Source organism: Bolinopsis microptera, chromosome 9 (assembly GCF_026151205.1).
Source record: "Bolinopsis microptera isolate Bmic1 chromosome 9, MBARI_Bmic_1.0, whole genome shotgun sequence".
Lineage (NCBI taxonomy): Eukaryota > Metazoa > Ctenophora > Tentaculata > Lobata > Bolinopsidae > Bolinopsis > Bolinopsis microptera.
Genome location: NC_087080.1, coordinates 13,826,265 through 13,845,994, shown reverse-complemented (window position 1 = coordinate 13,845,994; position 19,730 = coordinate 13,826,265). Strand labels below are relative to the sequence as shown.

Below are 19,730 nucleotides of genomic sequence, written 5' to 3'. Positions count from 1 at the left end.
GACGACTTTCTTCTACACAGAAACATTTCAACTAATGACTTACTTGACTTAAGTCGGCTTCTTGGTCCAAGCAGCTACAATTCCTCGCCACACGTCGCGGTCAAGCATAACAGATCTTATCTCTTCAACACAGGAAAGGCTGGTGTCCTTCTTTAGCATGTCCAGAAACGTAAGGTGGGGCCTCCCCGGTCTCCTGTATCCATGCTGAGGGTCCCAGAACAGAAGTTGGTTTGCCAGAAGGTCGTCATGCCTGGCTACATGTCCAGACAGTCTCATTCTTCTGGAGGCTATCATCGCTGATGGCTTGGGGATGTTGCTGTATAAATCACTGTTGTTGATGATTTGTGGCCAACGTATGTTCAAGGCCATCCGGAGCATTCTAGTGTAGCATCCATTGATCCGCTTAGTCATGGATTGGCTTATCGTCCAAGCTTCAGAGCCGTACAGGAGTACGGACTCAACCGTTGCTCGAAAGACACGGATCTTTAAGTCCCTGCGCATTCCAGACTTCCAGGTAGTCTTTAACTGATGACAGGCCCCCCATGCCTTTACTTTCCTAACATCAAAGTCCTTTTCCGCACTCATTATTCTGCTTCCAAGGTAGACAAAGTCATCTACTTGCTCTATCTCCTGCCCACTTGCTGCTTTAATGACGGTAGAGTCAGACTCAGAGAGATTGACTCTGATGTACTTCGTCTTACTCTCGTTGAGGTTATCCCCATTGTTTTAAAGTTTTAAGAGAACTCTCCTTAAATTATTTTAATGCAGTCACTCAGATAAGTTTATACCAGGACACTTTAACAAAGACACATACTCTGCCCACAATAAGGGGCCATAATTGTTACAATTATGTAACTGTATAGAATTATTATTATTATTATCTCGTTGAGGTGAAGTCCAACGGAGTTAGCAGCCAGCTCCACACTGAGGAGAAGATCTTGCGCTTGCTCTGCGGTGTCTGTTGTCAGTGCAAGATCGTCGGCAAAGTCGACATCTGTCACCTTAACTGCTGGGTATCTCCTGCTTCTTCTGGGGTTGACAGTTTTCAATGAAACTACTAACTAATAAATCAATGTTTTAGCTCATTTTACAAAGTCAAATATTTAAAACAATTAAAATTGTATAGTGCTCAATTTGTAAATGACTAGTTGATCTTTGCTATTGGAAGTTTGTCAAGGACTGGCAGCTAGCGGGGCAAGGAATGCACGGGCTTAGGGGCTTTTGTGCACACCAGAACACTAGCTCGGTAGATTTTTGGAAACTAGAAGGACTGAAAACTAAAATTGTTTTTGATGGAGGCTGAGGCATGTTTTTGAGAGGGACGGTATAATAGCTTGTGGTAACAACTGGCCTTTACTTTAATAGGATGAAGTTTTAGTTTTAGGACAGGAAGAAGGCATTAAGAAGATTTGCTCTTTGTTTACAAGGCAGAATATAAGCAATGTTGGTTATAATATGTATCAATATCTAGATCTTCGTTTATCAATTTTCACTAAATGGGTTTAAAATTTTAATAGGGAGGGAAATTCATCAACTTTATTAAGTACCTATCAAAAATAAATCTTATATCAATGTAATATATTAAAAATCATAATCCTAAGTCTAATAATAAATCTGTTAAAAACACTTTCTCACTACACTGCGCTCACACACGTTAGTAAGACAAAGGAAAATGCACACCCAGCTAATTTTCAATTTCAAGATAATCATTTTGGATGTGTGGACCCTAGGGTAGACTTAATGTCAAAATTTAGATTAGAGCATTCGAAATCTTTGTTTGTCCAATCAAGATCAGCATGGTTATGCTGGTTGACGAGCAGTGATTGCTTCATCCTAGACTTCAGGCAGGCCACACTTAGACAGTAGTCACGTATACCAAGCTTAGGCACAATTACGTTCCAAATACGAGTCGTTCTGCTATTGAAGTTGTCAGGGGGGTCTGCTTGGCTTAGTATAAGGGTGGGTTTCCTACTTGAGCAGGTGAAATTTTCATGGAGGGAAATCGGAGCACGGAATTTCATGATTTTATAGAGCTCAAGGAAACAATGGTAAGTGTACAGGTTTTGGACGGCAAGTATTCCGTGTTCCTTGAACAAAGGTTTCGTGTGCTCTTTCAAGAAAAATTTTTTGTTCAGATTTTGGTTGCCAAACGGTCGAGCACGAGCACAGGTCTTAAATTTATCTAGGTATGCCTCCCTGTCGCCAAACAGTACCCTGAGACAATATTTTTGTGCTTTGAATACAGAACTTATACGAGTTTTGGCTGCCCCACCCCAAACCGTGATACAATAGGAGAGGTGTGATTCAAATAGAGTGTAATACAACTGGCGGTGTAAGAAATCTGGGAGGGAGCAGCGTAGGCGGCAGAGAGTTGATGTTGCATGGCTGAGAGAACGCCTAAGTGATTTTATATGTTCTTCCCAGGTTAGCTTTTCATCGATGACGACTCCCAGAAACTTAGCAGATGCAACTTGTTTTATTGGAAAGTTATCAATGGTTAGAGTATATTCAGAATTATTGTCAGTCTGGGAGGACGATGCTGGTTTAAAGTGAATGAAACAGCATTTAGACAAGTTGACATGGAGTTTGTTTGCTCGCATGTAGGAATATAAACTAGCTAAAAGAGAATTACCACGCATATATGCCTCCTTTTTAGATTTCCCAGTCACAAATATATTGGTGTCATCAGCGAAGGTGACAAATGATCCCAAACTGGAGCTGTTGGCGATATCATTCATATATAGGAGAAATAAGAGAGGTCCAAGAATCGAACCCTGAGGGACTCCAAACTGTATTTTCAAGGCGTCAGATTTCTCACCAACAACTTCAGTATATTGTGATCTATTTGTTAAGTAACTTTTTATAAGATCATTTGCCACCCCACGTATCCCATAGCCCTGTAATTTGACAAGTAATGTACCATGATCTATTGTATCAAAAGCTTTGCTAAGGTCTATGAATATGCCTAAGACATGATGCTTAAGTTTTAGAGATTCAGTTATAAGGTTTACTGAGTGATTAACTGCATGTGAAGTAGAGTGTGACTGCCTGAAGCCAAATTGTGTTTTAGATATTATACCCTGGATACAAGGATACAAGGATACAAGGATACAAAAGTGATAATTACTTTATTGAGTACACAATAGTTGTAATTCTGAAATAATTTAAGTTACACAATTCTAATTATTTACAAGTGTGTAGGGATAATTTAGAAATGTTATATATAATGCTAGTTTTAGAAAAATAGATAAATTGAGTTTGTATGGTTCAATCTTATTTTAAGGTCCTATAGCATTATGCACTTGCCAGTATTTGAGTGGAAATCTGGGCTCTTATAGTAGGCTGTATAATTTTCGTTCACAGAGAGAATTGAATGGATTGCTCTTGCTGTGGCAGTGAGTGTGGTAGGATCTAGAGTTTTGTTGGAGAGCAAACCGACTAGGTCAGTAATGTTTAGGGGATGGAAATTGAATTTTTCCCTAACTGAGGAGTAGAGCAAACAGTCAATCAATACGTGACTTTCGTCCTCAATAGGCTTGAGCCCTTTGCGGAAGAAGCAGTAGGTGCACCAACGTTCTTCTCTTGGTACAAGGGGGGTTTCGTATCTGCCCCTTTCGATGTAGAGGTTGTGGCAGCTGATACGAAACCTTGTCAGACTTTTTCGAACATCCGGTATTTTGATAATTCGTAGGTATGCCTCTGGTTCGAAATCATGTTTAATTAAGTTATAGAATTCTAGTTTTGGCGAGGAGGCCTTGGCAGCTTTCCAGGTATTCACGAATTCTTCCCTCATGTTATGACTGATTTGGGTGGAGAGCTTAGATTTTGAGGAAGATGAGGGGGTGAAGTTGTATTTGGTGAGAAGCTTTGAGATGTTGGTATACCAAGGAAGTCCCAACATGATTTGTTCGTGAAATGCAGCACAGAGTAGTTCGTTTTCAGTGTTTTCAAGGCGACTATAGTAATCTATTGCAAGTTTGCAGGCTTCAAAGAATAGAGGGTGGCGCCCGCTTTCGCCCCAGCAACCTATATTTGATGCTTTTGAATGTACAGACAAAGACCACTTGATAAACTTTAGGTGGAATTTTTCATAGTGGTCTTGTGCAATGTACTTCAAGGTATGCTGGGGGTTGGCTTTGTCATCTATTTTTGAAAGGTATCTCATGGTTTTTGAGTGGGGGCATAAGACTTGACAGCCATAAAGCAGGATTGGTTTTATTAAGGAGTCAAATAGAATATTAAGGGCACGGTGTGAGAGGGCATCCTTAACTATTTTGCCTTTGAGGCCATAGAGAGCACGGAGAGCCTTGGCCCTCAGCTCAGTATTTGCTGCTGTAAACGATCCATTTCTGTGGAATATTATGCCAAGATAGCAGTATTTATCGGTGTGCTGGATGGGCTGACCTCCCAGTGTGAATGTTTCATAGGACTGCTTTCGTTTGGGAGGGCTGAATATTACAATCTTAGTTTTCTTAATATTTACTTCAAGGCCCATGGAGTTACAGAAATCAAATAGAATGTTGATATTGACTTGCAAGGCCTCGGGACTTAGAGCAAGAAGGACAAGATCGTCAGCCCACAGCAGATGTGATATCAGAACGTCAGCAAGAACTGGATAGTCACCAACAGATTTCAGGAGAGATGAAAAGTCATTAATGTAGATTTTAAAGAGGTCTGGCGATAGGGGGTGTCCTTGCTCCGTTCCTTTGCCAATATCAATTTTAGGCGACAAGAGTTTGGAAATTTTTATATGGGCAATAGAGTTTTTGTACATATCACTTAGGCAGTTGAAGAAGTTACCGGTTATTCCAAGGCATGTAATTTTGTGCAGAAGGAGGTCCCTACATACAGTGTCAAAGGCCTTTCTTAGATCAACAAAGCATGCATAAAGACGAGCCTTTTTAGCTTTTGTGTATTTGTCAATTACTGTCTTGAGGGTGAAAACGTGATCGTTAGTTTGGGCACCTTTCGAAAATCCAAGCTGTTCTTTTGGGTCAGGACAGTAGAGCTTTTTGAAGTGTAACAGACGTTCAAGTAAGATGCTAGAGAACAGCTTACCCATACAACTGCCAACTGCTATTGCTCTGTAATTGTCTGGGCTGAAGGGGTTGCCTGATTTATAGATAGGAGTGATAATACTGGTGAGCTAGCAAACGAATATATTCTTGAGTAAATGATCTTTTCAAAGATTTTACCAAATATAGAGAGAGTAGAGATTGGGCGGTAGTTGTCTATCTCTTCAGGGTTTCCCTTCTTAAATACAGGAGTTATTCTACCAGTCTTTAGAACGTCGGGGAACGTGCCATTAGACATTAAGATGTTGATGTATCGACTAAGGATCGGTGTAATTACGTGAGATGATCTTTTGATTACACTAACAGGAATATCACTTGCTTTTCCATTTTCAAATCCTTTTATTATTTCCGTTATCTCATAAGGTGTACAGTCTTCTAACATAATCGATTTTTCATTAATCTTTCCAAGGAAATCATAGAATGTTTTTATAGGGAGAATTGGTAAACCAGAGGCCTCACTGCTACTAAGTGTTTCATTGAGCTTAGGGGCAATAGAAACAAAGTAAGAGTCGAATCCATTGGCTATGACTCTACGATTCATGATTCGTTCGTTGTTTATGATAAAGGGAGGCTTAGTTTGCTTCTTTTTCTTGCCCCTGAGCTCATTGATTATCTGCCACGTTTTTTTGCTGTTTTCTATATTTTTATGGATTTCATTGCAGTAGTACGATCGTTTGGCGACCTTGATAATACTTTTAAGCATTCTTCGGTAGTCACTGAAGACTTTATAGAGCAGTACATTACCCTCAGGGTTTCTATTTGTTACAGTGCTTGACCAGTCTCTACAGAGTTCATGTTTTCTTTCAACTGAGACAATGATTCCATCGGTAATCCACGGGTTGAGTTTGGGAGTCCTTTTGGTAACTTTTGGTACATCAAGCTTACAGTGTTTATCAAGTGTTTCATTGAAGCAGTCCAAGAACTCATTGAAGTTTACCGAGGGAGTCAAGTCATTCACCTTCACCTCGAGTTCATTAACAAAATTAGTGAGTTTGGAACTTGAATAATCATAGTAGCGAACATGTTTAAGTTTTTCAGTACTGTTTTCGGTAGGAATTGACGTGAAGGTGAATATAAAGGCATGGTCACCAATCCTATCATTCAATACACCGGAGAGAAGTACATGATCTATCTCTGATGTGAGGATATTGTCAATACATGAGTTTTTACAGTTAGGACGGAAGTGGGTAGCAAGTGATATAGTAGGATACATATTGTTACGAAGTAACGTGTCCTCAAATAGCTGGCTGGAGGTTTGTACATTGAGGAGGTTAGAGTTAAAATCGCCAAGAATATGGAACTTTTTACCAGCCAACTGCTTAGATATATCCTCAAGAGTTTGACAAAAGGTCTCACTACAGCCATTTGGAGGACGATAAGCAACCCCATATGTCAGTTTATCACCCGAGCTAAGAGTAATTTCAACAAATAAGCACTCAATATCTTTTGTACAGTGAGATAGATTTTCGATTACTACAGCATTCAGGCGATCAGAGACATATAAGGATACTCCTGTTCCTTTTTTCTTATCAGGGAATGGTACTTGACAAAATGTTGTATAGGAGGGGATTTGGTATAAGCCTTGTTGGCTTGGATCGATGTTGGTCTCAGCCAATCCAATGACATCAAAATTACACGGGAGGGTCTTATGTTCTATTAAAAAGCTGTCAAAATTACTAGCAAACCCATCTATATTGCAAAACAGAGCGGGCAGATAAGCAGAATTTTTATTTTTCTCAGGAAAAAGTTTGCTGATTGAGTTTGCTAGTTCTTGTTTTGTGTAACGCTTACAGTCTTCAAGTATTGAAGAGAATTTAGCTATGGTGACATCTTCCTGGTTGTTTGTATCATAGAATTTATCTGAATCATCATATCTTTGGCTGCTTGGAAATGGGCAATACCTATCTTCTATTGTACTACAGCAATCACTGCACATCCATAGACCGTTTTTGCTTGTAAATTTCGCGGATCTGAAGCACTTAGTATGAACAACTTTGCTGCAATTTTCACATTCTAAGAGTGGCTGGCCAATATTAATGTATTTACTACAGGGGTCGCACACATCTTCAATAAGTTTCATAATCATGATAAACTAAGTGGGATAAACTCCCACTGGTCGGGTGGCCTTCCTTTGTCTTACTCTCTCCTCTCTCTCCCTCACATACACCCACTGTTTCAGACATCTCACAAATTTAGCAATACCAAGCTCTCCGAGATGGATTTCATCACCATTTCTCGTGAGTTTCATAGCAAGCAACCCTTTACCGTCTAAAAAGTGGCCAACACCAAGGTGCCATACAGTCTGGTTAAAGCTAGAGTACAACATTTCATCAACCAAGCTGTTGAATGCCATAATGTTTTTATTCATCTTAGGGAGTCTAGACGGTAAAACTGCTGTGACAAACAACTTCGCCTTAGTGAAGCCCAGATCTTTGCCTCTAAGTGCTGTTGTCATCACATAGTCAATGACAATCACGAAGAGGTAGGGCGCCAGTGTATCTCCCTGCATAACTCCAGCAAGTATAAGGAAAGCTTCAGTCAGACCATCCTCCGTGATGACTCGTGCCATGGTGTCCTTGTACATAGCATTTATCAGCCTAACAATGGGATCTGGTATCCCATATGCCAGGAGTATCTTCATCAATATACCCCTATGAATGCTATCAAAGGCCTTCTTAAAATCGATGAACAAGAGAAGGGCGGTCAGGTTTTTGTCTCTAGCCCCCTCCAAGATCCTCCTTAGACACAGAATGTGGCTGGTGGTACTGCGTCCCTCCCGAAATCCGTTTTGGTTGATCCTCAGGATTTTCTCCATCGCTGGTTTGATTCTGTAAAGGATCATACGATTCAGGGTCTTACTAACAATGGATGTAAGAGCAATTCCTCTGTAGTTATCCACTTTAGTTAGATTTCCTTTCTTTGGCACAGGCACGATGTTGAGTTGCTGCCATTGATCAGGAATTTTTCCATCAACCAGAGCGCTGTTACAGAACTCTAGAATCAGGTCGTCCATGTCAACTCTTTTGAGAATCTCTGGAGCTATGCCATCATCACCATAGGCCATATTTCTTTCGAGGAGCAATCTTTTAGCATTAAGTTGTATAACTTGTTAGTTTTGATTTGTTTATTTTAAATAAACCACACTGACTAACCTTTGAATCTCGGAGGTCATCTTTCTTTTGCCTCTTGACACTACTTTAGAGTTAGATGGGTTCCTTCCAGTATATTTTTAAATTATGTTGCCATGGGGTGGCAAGTACCCATTTACTGCAGTGAGTACAGTCCGCTAGTGTCACTGCCTGTTTATAATATGAAGCGGCTCCTGTTTACCTCAGCTTTGGCACTAGATCCAAATTATTTTCCCCTCTGGTATTGTGGCTGCCTGGCTGGTAGTTTTGTTACAAGTGAATAATTATACTGGTGTTTTAAAAAGAAGGTAACAGTAAAATCTGCGAAAAATTTGGTCGGGGACTAAACATTTGACGGTGATGGGGCATCATATTGTAAAGTTATGCTGCAAAAATAAGATAATTTTTGTGAAATTAATTTAAAACCATCACTAACCTATTTTTAATGCATTGAATAAAGTAAAGTAAAGTAAAAATTATGACATAACATCATCATACATGTCTACAAAGTATCAAATCACTATATGGAAAAATATAAATATCTTACCACCAAAATTAATAAATGATTAACTACAACTTTATCAAAAAATTTCAAATAAATTCAAAAAGCATCCCCAAAAGATAACCCTATTCATACTTCCCAGTGGAATAAAGATTTATAAATCGCTTTTTTGCCACAAAAGGGTGGAAATAAAGATAATCGTTATGCTTCTGAATGTCTAGTATTTACATTTTCTCACAATCTTAGTTTGATAAATTTAAACTATGATCATAGATTAATTTGATCACTATTATTTTACATCTTGCAAAATTATTAGATGATGTGATGGCAAATGAGTTTATTTTCAATTCCATCCACTCTCTGTCTGAGATTTAGAAACAGATGCCATTTACCTTCAAGAGTAGCAAATTTTTGCAGAAGTGCAAGTACCACAAAATCATCATTATACAAAAAAGACAATTCTCTCGACAGGATGAAATTGTTAATTGACACTGACCCTGGGACTGATGACTGTCATGCGCTGACACATTTGTTAAAGCTTGGAAATGTGATAGCCATCACCAGTGTATTTGGCAATGTCAAACAACCCCAAACTGCCCAAAACGCCTGCAGAATCTTGGATATGCTTGGTATGAATCATATACCTGTGTACAACGGAGCACACTGCAGTCTTCAAAAGGTTTTTCACTTAGAAAACGTCTATTGTCACGGTGTTCACGGCTCTGATGGAATGAATGATGTTCCAGATGTGGTTCCAGTGACTGTTGAAAAACAACCTGAATTAGACAAGACGTCTCCTGACGCTATAATAGATATTGTTAAAGCAAACCCTGGAGAAATAACACTTGTTGCTCTTGGCCCTTTAACAAATGTAGCCATTGCCACAAGACTCTGTCCAGAATTACCAAAACTTGTTAAATCTCTTTACATAATGGGTTCAAGCTCTAAAGTAGGAAATGTTACACCATGGGCAGAGTTCAATTTCCATTGTGATCCACTTGCGGCCCATGTCACTCTTCAACATTTCTGTTCATTGAGTATGGTCCATGTCGTACCCTGGGAACCTTGCTTGGAAAATTGTATCACTTTCAAACAATGGGATTCTTTGTTTGAAGGAAGTGATGGCTCTCCAGCTAAAACCTTGATACAGGCTACTGGAATGACAAAATGGCTCAGAAGCAGAAAGAAGGAGGATAAAGAGGGTTATGTTTTTGCAGATCAGTTCATCTCAATGATTCTTGTTTATCCTGAATCCGTTATTGAGTCAGATTATTATGATACTATGACTGTCAATTATGATGAAAAAGACGAGAAATTTGGGCTTGCTGAGTATAAAAGAGAAGATTGCTCTGAAAAGAAAGAATGTGGCCTACTTGTGTATACTAAATTTGATATGAATTACATGATGAAGATTTATACAAATTCCATGAAACATTAACTATTAAGTCACCAATCTTCATATTAATGTAAGTGGATGTAAAAGGATGCTTTTCGTTTTATTAAGTTGCTTTTATCTTAATGGATGATTACAGTTTACTGTTGACCAATACTTTTTATCATATTATCTTTAATTTAATAAATAAATTCTAACATTTATGACACGCTTGGACATCAAAATATAACAAACGAAAATGTACATTTAGCTCATTCAATATGATGTTTATTGATTATAATGATTTTCAAAAAAAATCCCTTCCTTTATTCCAAACTTTTGATGATCACAAATTTTGGTAACAGAATGAAATAAAATCATCATTATGCAAAATTATATTTCGTGTCACTCTCCTATTTTCCTGGATAATATCTCATCATCACATCCTCACACACAACTCAAATTCCTCTTGCAGATATGATCACATGAAATCGATGAAATTGAAAAAGCCGAAGGACGGTAGTTGTATTAGCAAATTTGCTGATCTCACAAAGAGTCCAAAGGAAAGGTTGCATGCGTTTCTCCAAGCTAAAGGTAAAGTCCACTTAAATTTGTTTTCCATCTTAAATGTTCTAATTTTACAATGTTCCTATTAAAACTGCTTGATGTAACATGTTATTTTATTTGATTATTTAGTGGTTCATTTATTTGCACTGCATAGCTTTCAGGAGGTGACCGGGACATGATTTTAGGCCTGACTGGGACCGGGACCGGGATACAAAATGTGACTTGACCGGGACCGGGACCGGGACTGAGATTATCAATTTACCGTGACCGGGACCGGGACCGGGACCAATAATTTCTGGGATTTCTATCTTACCGGGACCGGGACCGGGACCAACAATCCAATTTTATCGGGATGACCGGGATTTTACCGGGATGACCGGGATTTGACCGGGATGACCGGGACCAAAACTGGTATTCTCATATTGAAAGCTGCAACTTTCATTTACATTATAATTGAACAATTTGAATAAGTAATAACTAGAATATTAAATTAGAAAAAACTTTTTAAAAAACCGTCAATATGGGGCATGGGCCTAATGTACTACACCAATAATGTTCATGTACTGATTACTCAAGTTCACCCTCATTCCTCATTCCTCAATCAATGATCCCTCAAATTATTCAACAGTTTCATTCTCCAATTAATTGGGCGTAGCCCGGCCCGAGTTGAAAACTTGATGTTAGTTTGCACTTATGAGTTATGTAACGATATTAGTTACCTAAACTTGTTTAGCAATTTTAAACATTGTTTTATTTGGCTCAGAAGTTGTTTAAAGATGAAATTCACAATGAATGAAAGTAAAAACTTAAAATCACAGTGAATGAAATTATGTAAAAGATCCCGGTCAAAATCCCGGCAAATTTGAGTGATTGACCGGGACCGGGACCAAGAATCCTGAATTAACCGGGACCGGGATCATAAATCAGCATTTGACCGGGACTGCGACCGCGACCGGGATGAAAAATGTGATTTGACCCGGTTGACCGGGACCGGGACTGGGATAGCTCAAAATTGCCAATCCCGGTACCGGGATTCCCGGTCACCTCCTGATACCTTTTGTTAATAGATTTCAGTTCCATTAATCTTTTACAGCATCAAAATACTGCCTTGCCTTGGCATGTAAGCAGGGCCGCCATTATACCACAATCTAGTTTATATATATCTAGTTTATATCTACACTTGTTTCAGATGGGCGGAGTAAGGACCAATACGATGGAACTTCATTTCTAAGAGATAACTGTGGCGAGATTATCTTCCTTATCTATGAAGCCTTCTGGCATTATCTGGACCATGTGCAGTTAAAGAGTAAGTTTACTTTCTTTTAAATATCATAATATATAACTAATCATCTTGGATATCCACAAAACATGAGGACAGAAAGTTGTAACCCAGAAAATGTAAGATCTCTATTTGGACTAAATACAAAACTAAAACTGGTTAAATCTAAATACTTCTTCTAGAGCACAAGAAGAGTGGAACAGAGGAGGCTGACCTCTTAGAGATTATCCTCCCAACTTTGGAACGAGTTCTGCAGTTTCTTCCTGATAAAATAAACGATTTGTGGCATTATCACGGAATCGGTAAGGTGTTATTCGGGGGATTTTGGAAACGAAATCCTGGAATTGTTTGAAGTGACTAACTTTTGATTCATTGTCTATGGTTTGGATTGATGACAAACAAACGAAATGTTATGTTTGTTACAAACGTAGCTCAGATCACCAGTTTGTAATGATAGAGATAAAATATACACCATGAAGGTCCTAATACTAATGTTGATTTCAGCGAGAATGTTAAAAGAGATACTAGCATCAGCAAACAGTCTGGCCCCTAACAACGCTACAGTGGTATGTGATATTTGTAGTACTGCTAACCATTCCATGTCTCCAACATGAGAGATTAAGCCAAGCTGCACACTGCATCCCTGCTGATTTTGGAATAAATTTAACGAGATTTCTCTATGTATCTGCTCACTAATGTATAATACATATATTTTATATAATGTGTATATTATCAGAACGTCATACTCATATTTCTGTTTCTTCAGCTAAAGCGTAAAGGTATCAAGCTAACCATACTGTGGATCCTCGGGTTGATGGATAAACACAAACACAACAAACAAGCTGTTGATGTTTTTAATACAATCTTACCGTATGTGAAATGTTAATAAATTTAATAGTGCAACTGTTTGATTTGACTTGAAAATTAAGTTATTTTGTGTCGGCGATGGCACAATTATTATTGTAACACATGATGAAACAATTGCTATTGCCCTTTATTTATGATACACCTTTCGCAAAACTCAATGCCTCAGAGAATTAAAGCACCCTGAACTAGACAGTCCTGACAAGGAAACTATTGTTCCCCGGTTCCAGTTCTTACTCGATAATCTGACATGTAATGTAAGTTATTCTGTTTTAAATGCTACAACTTCAGCATGTATCACATTTCCCGAATCAGCACCTTTTCTAAACATGTTTTAAGCTTCATTCTGCAGTATAAAACAAAGCTTTTAACATTTTTAGAAAAATTTATTATCTGTATTCTCGGCATGGCTATTATGATCGAGTTCTTCAAAATTCAGCAGCTTAAGTGGTTACGATAACTGCCTTGTGGAAATGGCAATTTGAGAATATCTTCGCGCCAACACGCTATTCTATCAGCATTCTGGAGCTCGCTATGGCTCGTTTACTTCAGCAATCATTTTTGCAGATCTTGCAGTTCATATGCTAGCAAATAGACTGTTTTAACGAAACCGAATGAAGGACATATTTGTCCCGCCGTTTAGAATATAACATCGTGCACAAACTAGTTTGGAGAGCTTAGCTACAGCGTGACTACAGGCTGGTACCTCATGGCTTTAATTACTCCAGCGATTTTGGGTGCTCTTTTCACGTGCTGTGACAAAGTGGGGCAAAGTCTTAGAATTTTCGCACTGTTACGGAAGGCGCCACGACTAAATTTATCAAATTATCGCGCGCACGCGATTTCATTTAACGTAACGTACGCGACGCGCGCCCTGAATTTGCCCGGAGGCGGAAAATGTTATGTATTATCCAATTCGCAGATTTTAATCCTGCAGCGATAATCGCGCGTTTATCGTATTCGAGACGATAATCGTCGTTTGCGTGCGATAGTCGCTGACGATAATCGTCCTTTCGTAACGTCGTTGTCGTCCAGCTTCTTGTGGTCTTTGATGGATACACATCGTTTACTGATAGACATGTTGCATTATTTTAAACACTCATTATTCATCATGAAAATATAATTATTTATATATTTTTCAGATCAGAGAAATCCACTGGCCTGATGTTTCCGAACATGAGCTAAGAGAACGACGTATAGAGGGATTCAAAACGGTCTTCAATCTCTGCAAGAAAAGCTACCTTGAGGTTTGCCGATTTAAGGGTTTATCTCACTGTTCATTATCTGGAAATTTTGAACCTATTAAGAAATATATCTCCGTCATAACTCGAAATTTTACATATTAACTATACAGGAGATACTTAGAGGATACGAAAAACGAAAGGAAGGAAGCTCTAGTAAGTTCACATTAGTAATATATATATATCAGCAATGAAATATATATATATATATATTATATATGACTGATATATCAAATGTCTATGATGATTATGTAACAGAGGATTCGGAATTTGAAAAGTAGTCTGACCTTTCTTTCCAGAATAATCCATTAAAATCCGCTCCCAATCAGAACACCGAACAACATCCGAACACCGGTACTCAACCATCTCAACAAGCAGTCACTCGAGACGCCACGAGATCATTCCCGAACATCTGGGCCATGCCTCACTACCTCCCGCTCCACCACCTCGTGAGCACCGCCTGGAAAGGGTGCACTCCAGCACCTCATCTCACAGATCTGATGCAGATACACCCACCTCACCCTTACCTCTGTCCTTACCTACTGATGACGCCTTTACTGTTGGTTGTCTTAGTTGTGAGTGACTTCAATAAATCAACAGATCATATAATTAATAACGTGATGCACCACGTTTTCAGCCCTTTTCAAGTGTCTTCAACATCAACATCCGTCTCAAACTACAGCATTCGAGCTTTTCATTTAGAATTAAACCAGGTCAGTTCATATTATGGAGCCAGGGAATTTCTCTGATCATGTCTTCTTTCCCCGGTTTCTGCTAACCATAACCTCCTCCAGATCTAGAAGACGAGGAGGTAGAACAGAGGTGCAGCAAGTGCAGAAGTGCTGGACACAGCACTCGGAGCTGTCCGCGGTGCGAGCGCTGCAAGAACAGCACCCACCGGAGTGCTGACTGTCCGACTATTATTGAGAAGGAGGTGGAGAACCACTTTAACAAGCCCATGAATGACATGACGAATGAGCAGCTGGACTGTATATTCCAGCTTAATGATAGGATTATGAAGTGGTATGTCCCGTTGTCGTTATCTTATAATTTCCTTTTTTAACTATATCACCAAGGACTGTGAAGTGAATAGCCTCGAGACTGTCAAAGATGGATCACATGTACTGTATGCATGTGAGTGATCTGTACTCAAAACAGCGGTCGAAATTTGTACGAAATTTGTAAAAAGTCACTTATCACATAGTACACTGAAACCACCGTCGGAACCAAAATCTATGAATCAAATCTCCAAGATCATCGTATTACAATTTGTTCACCTTACTCACCAACCCCTACCATAAATTCGGTATAAATTCACAAAATCGATTTAATTTTCAGCCAACACGAATCACCCGTAAAATTGTTCTCCACAGGTTTGTTAAACACGGTAAATCTATATTACCACACGATAAGACGAACTGTATGTTTGTGACAAAAGTGGATGACGTCTACAAAGAAGATGAGGTGAGAATGTCGGAAATAAGTTCAGATAAACAGCACGTGTGAAATTGTACCTTTAAATAGTAAATATGTCGTCGAGATGATGATTATGTATCTTATTTCCCTAAAGAGAATAGTGATGCAGGGTTTCATAAAGTTGGTATTTTCAGAAGTTCGAAGAAGATGTAGAAGTATGCCGGATAGTGGACAGAGTGTTGTTCACAGACCGGGATAATGTTAAGCTGATGAACGATGCTTTCGAACATGGACCTCTCGTTCTGCAACGGAGAACGGTTTGTTTACTTTATCATTTTAGCATTGAATTAATTTAACGTTTATTATGTATCTGTGATTACCAAGCGTATCTATATTCACTATTTAGTACGCATAATGGTCCTTCTAAAATCATGTGTTTCCTACGACCATCATGCTTGTAACTCATCGCAGGAGAGTAACTTTGCAGAGCTAATGTCGCCGGAGGAGCACCAGGAATTTAGCTTCATTAAGATGATCACGTTGTACAGCGAGCTGATCTACAATATCAAGGTAAATGAGACCTTGGCACTTGAAACCTCTTCAAACCTCCACTGATTTATTTACCACTGATATTGTTTGGTTGTGCCGTAAAAATTAATAATTGTTTTATTAAAATAATTGTTTTATTATATATCGATGCTCTTTAAGAGATCATTTCAAAATCATGAATAGCTTTATTGTACACTCATTTGTTAAATAGGACAGAGGATTTAATTATGATTTAATTATGATTTAATTATGATTTAATTATGATTTAATTATGATTTAATTATGATTTAATTATGATTTAATTATGATTTAATTATGATTCAATTATGATTTAATTATGATTTAATTATGATTTAATTATGATTTAATCTTTTAATTATGACCACCAATTACTATCAAACTAATAGCTGTCCAATAACTGTATGTTATCTGTCAGGATTACAATGTACTAGGCAATAAGACAGAGAATCAGCACTGCCCAGAGTTCCTGGCGGACAGTAGGTTGAGTAGTAAGGTTAGTGTTTTCTTAGAGACATTCTGATTTCTGAGCTTTTTAAGTTTTTATCTTTTTTTGCCTCATGGTTTTATCCTGATAAATATATAGAATGGCGTTTAGCTGATGTTAACTGTTAGCTCTGTCAACAATTGTTCAATGCACGGTGTAATTAAATATGCTGTGCAATATGTAAAATATGTTAATTATTTGATCACCAATGCCTCAGAAACGAAGACAAAAGAATTCCCAAGTAGAGAGAAAGATAAAAAGCTTCCTCAAATCAGCAACTCTGAATGTAGCTCCCTTACTCAGATACCCTTACTCTTACTCAACCTTCTCTGGGGTGAGTAACTGCTCTGAGATAGTCTTATTTGTTACTCTTACTCAACCTTCTCTGGGGTTAGTAACTGCTCTGAGATAGTCTTATTTGTTACTCTTACTCAACCTTCTCTGGGGTTAGTAACTGCTCTGAGATATTCTTATTTCTTACTCTCACTCAACCTTCTCTGGGGTGAGTAACTGCTCTGAGATAGTCTTATTTCTTACTCTCACTCAACCTTCTCTGGGGTGAGTAACTGCTCTGAGATATTCTTATTTCTTACTCTCACTCAACCTTCTCTGGGGTGAGTAACTGCTCTGAGATAGTCTTATTTCTTACTCTCACTCAACCTTCTCTGGGGTTAGTAACTGCTCTGAGATAGTCTTATTTGTTACTCTTACTCAACCTTCTCTGGGGTTAGTAACTGCTCTGAGATAGTCTTATTTGTTACTCTTACTCAACCTTCTCTGGGGTTAGTAACTGCTCTGAGATATTCTTATTTCTTACTCTCACTCAACCTTCTCTGGGGTGAGTAACTGCTCTGAGATAGTCTTATTTCTTACTCTCACTCAACCTTCTCTGGGGTTAGTAACTGCTCTGAGATATTCTTATTTCTTACTCTCACTCAACCTTCTCTGGGGTGAGTAACTGCTCTGAGATAGTCTTATTTCTTACTCTCACTCAACCTTCTCTGGGGTTAGTAACTGCTCTGAGATATTCTTATTTCTTACTCTTACTCAACCTTCTCTGGGGTGAGTAACTGCTCTGAGATATTCTTATTTCTTACTCTCACTCAACCTTCTCTGGGGTGAGTAACTGCTCTGAGATATTCTTATTTCTTACTCTCACTCAACCTTCTCTGGGGTGAGTAACTGCTCTGAGATAGTCTTATTTCTTACTCTTACTCAACCTTCTCTGGGGTTAGTAACTGCTCTGAGATATTCTTATTTCTTACTCTCACTCAACCTTCTCTGGGCTGAGTAACTGCTCTGAGATAGTCTTATTTCTTACTCTTACTCAACTTTCTAAACTAGGGCACTGTTCCAATCTTCTATACCAACCATAACATTACCCCCTCAGCCTACCAAGAAGATGATTGAGCAAGCTGCTCAGACCACAATGGGCTACTACAACGTCATAGTGCAGCAGATTGAACAAGCTGACGCTAACACCTGCTTTAGAATCATTCTCTGTATGATCAAGAGTATCGGTTAGGCTCTTCAGATTATTTGAAATTGAACTTGCTGTACTGTTATATTTGCTACTTTTCTCTTTGACTTTAAGCTCGGTCCACTTATATTGCGAAAAATTCGTGTATCACATAAAAATCGTGATTAGTATCACACCTTGCTGCTTGACCCTATTTTTTGTTAAGACCCTATCCCACTATCAGAGCACAACTTCGACCTGAACTTCCCGATACACAGCTACGAGAAGCAGCTGAGGATCCTTCTGAACGTGGTGAGGTTTGTGGGCAGGAAGGTCAGTCTCCCACACAATACCTGGACCCATCTCCGGGATCTCCTCATCAAGCTGGAGGTTAGATTTGTGGACTGAGAGTGGGTCACGATCCCTAGTTTGTTGTTTTGAGGGCTAATGTTGTTCGAATACACTGAGTTTAAGTGTGTATCATGTGACTCGTACACATGTGGTCAAATCATATATTCGCTTTCGAATGATTACTGATAATAAATTAACTTAAACTCAGAACGTTTACAAACACAAGCCACTCTCTTCAGAAAAGAGACGAAACTGCTCCCTTAGCAAATGATTACTGGCACGAAGTGATGAAAACCCTGACCCAGGAGATATTTGTTCAGGTGTATGGGGTGGAATGGAAAGCTAACAGGTAGCCTGGGTACTACCAGTACCACTATATTTACACGCATTAATACCATTATTATATAATAGTGAACTCGGCACCATACATCAGTCATCATTTTCTGTTTTTTTTAAAGATTTATCTATTTCAGTCTAACTATCAAACAGGCACATTTACGATCAAATAAATTACTTTACAGTACGACTTTTCAGCGAGAAAGATGAGAAAGCTCCGAAAGCGAAGGGTAAACTTCAGTGCCACATCGAGGAGAAATCCCATCTTAACGCTAAATTCAACGCTGCACTATCAAAATGTAAGTAGACACCGTTCAGGGGTTCACGTTTTTCATACATCTACTTCGAAACTGAACATTTGTATACCAGATACCAGCTCAACAGGGATACATATATCTCCCCAAATTCCACCGCTTAAAATATAATATCTTCAGTGCAACGTCCGTTTCGGAGTGAAAAACCAACAATCCAAAAGAGCAAGACACTGGGCGGGGAGAGAAGCCATGCTCGTGACTCAACAGAGTATCATTACCACGGCCTAAACAAGATATTCCTGGAGTCTGTTTCCTTGAGAAACAGGAACAATCAACGTGAGTCTATTATTAGATTACGGCAACCTTCGTAACGCAATATAGTTACTCTAACCCTTAAATAAAATGTTGGATTGACGAACAATCTTAAACCTGCCCCAAAATCAAACCTCTAAATCAAGAACGATATAAACAAAATAATACGCGATATTTTTACATTTTAAGAATTGAATAATAGCGAACAACTCAGCGCGGGAAATAAATATACATAGTAATGTATTTGCATAGTTGATAAATAAACCTGGTACGTATTCTAAATTTTTGCCGAATTCCGTGAATGTTATTCTCAATATTTAGTAGATAATAACATAGAAGATAAAATACGTTATCATCTAGCTCCAATCACTAACGTTTATTATTTCAACAACTTTTACTTATCAAGCTTATGCTTGACTTAGTAAAATGTCCACAATAATCTTCGTCGATCCTACATACTTTTTCGAGTATGGCCGGAGGAGCAACTTTTCGTGCAGTCCACAGAATATACATTTTAATG

The 19,730-nt window shown here is 38.6% G+C and overlaps 2 protein-coding genes across 3 annotated transcripts in view; both read left to right on the top strand.

Annotated features, from left to right (window-relative positions):
• The first annotated feature begins 9,025 nt into the window (after positions 1 to 9,025).
• LOC134820765 (uncharacterized) lies at positions 9,026 to 10,380 on the top strand. The gene has a single exon (XM_063831353.1). It carries the CDS (start codon positions 9,037 to 9,039, stop codon positions 10,141 to 10,143), a length of 1,107 nt encoding a protein of 368 aa, XP_063687423.1. The 5' UTR covers positions 9,026 to 9,036; the 3' UTR covers positions 10,144 to 10,380.
• A 171-nt stretch (positions 10,381 to 10,551) lies between these two features.
• LOC134820791 (ral GTPase-activating protein subunit alpha-2-like) overlaps positions 10,552 to 19,730 on the top strand; it is a 31,717-nt gene continuing 22,538 nt past the window's right edge. Inside the window, exons 1-20 of one of the 2 annotated variants that reach the window (XM_063831408.1) lie at positions 10,552 to 10,671; positions 11,834 to 11,950; positions 12,106 to 12,225; positions 12,428 to 12,489; positions 12,690 to 12,793; positions 12,957 to 13,044; positions 13,930 to 14,034; positions 14,142 to 14,184; positions 14,358 to 14,603; positions 14,823 to 15,051; positions 15,402 to 15,492; positions 15,639 to 15,761; positions 15,916 to 16,014; positions 16,430 to 16,507; positions 16,716 to 16,832; positions 17,889 to 18,018; positions 18,202 to 18,347; positions 18,548 to 18,657; positions 18,843 to 18,943; positions 19,079 to 19,234. In XM_063831408.1, the coding sequence (XP_063687478.1) occupies positions 10,563 to 10,671; positions 11,834 to 11,950; positions 12,106 to 12,225; positions 12,428 to 12,489; positions 12,690 to 12,793; positions 12,957 to 13,044; positions 13,930 to 14,034; positions 14,142 to 14,184; positions 14,358 to 14,603; positions 14,823 to 15,051; positions 15,402 to 15,492; positions 15,639 to 15,761; positions 15,916 to 16,014; positions 16,430 to 16,507; positions 16,716 to 16,832; positions 17,889 to 18,018; positions 18,202 to 18,347; positions 18,548 to 18,657; positions 18,843 to 18,943; positions 19,079 to 19,234 (2,374 nt within the window). In that variant the 5' untranslated portion in view covers positions 10,552 to 10,562. The remainder of the gene's footprint in view (positions 10,672 to 11,833; positions 11,951 to 12,105; positions 12,226 to 12,427; positions 12,490 to 12,689; positions 12,794 to 12,956; positions 13,045 to 13,929; positions 14,035 to 14,141; positions 14,185 to 14,357; positions 14,604 to 14,822; positions 15,052 to 15,401; positions 15,493 to 15,638; positions 15,762 to 15,915; positions 16,015 to 16,429; positions 16,508 to 16,715; positions 16,833 to 17,888; positions 18,019 to 18,201; positions 18,348 to 18,547; positions 18,658 to 18,842; positions 18,944 to 19,078; positions 19,235 to 19,730) is intronic. The other variant, XM_063831409.1, reaches the window with a different exon arrangement.

What these genes read in the sequence shown, in the direction of transcription:
- LOC134820765 (XM_063831353.1), top strand. Translation starts at nt 9,037, where the DNA reads ATGAGTTTATTTTCAATTCCATCCACTCTCTGTCTGAGATTTAGAAAC.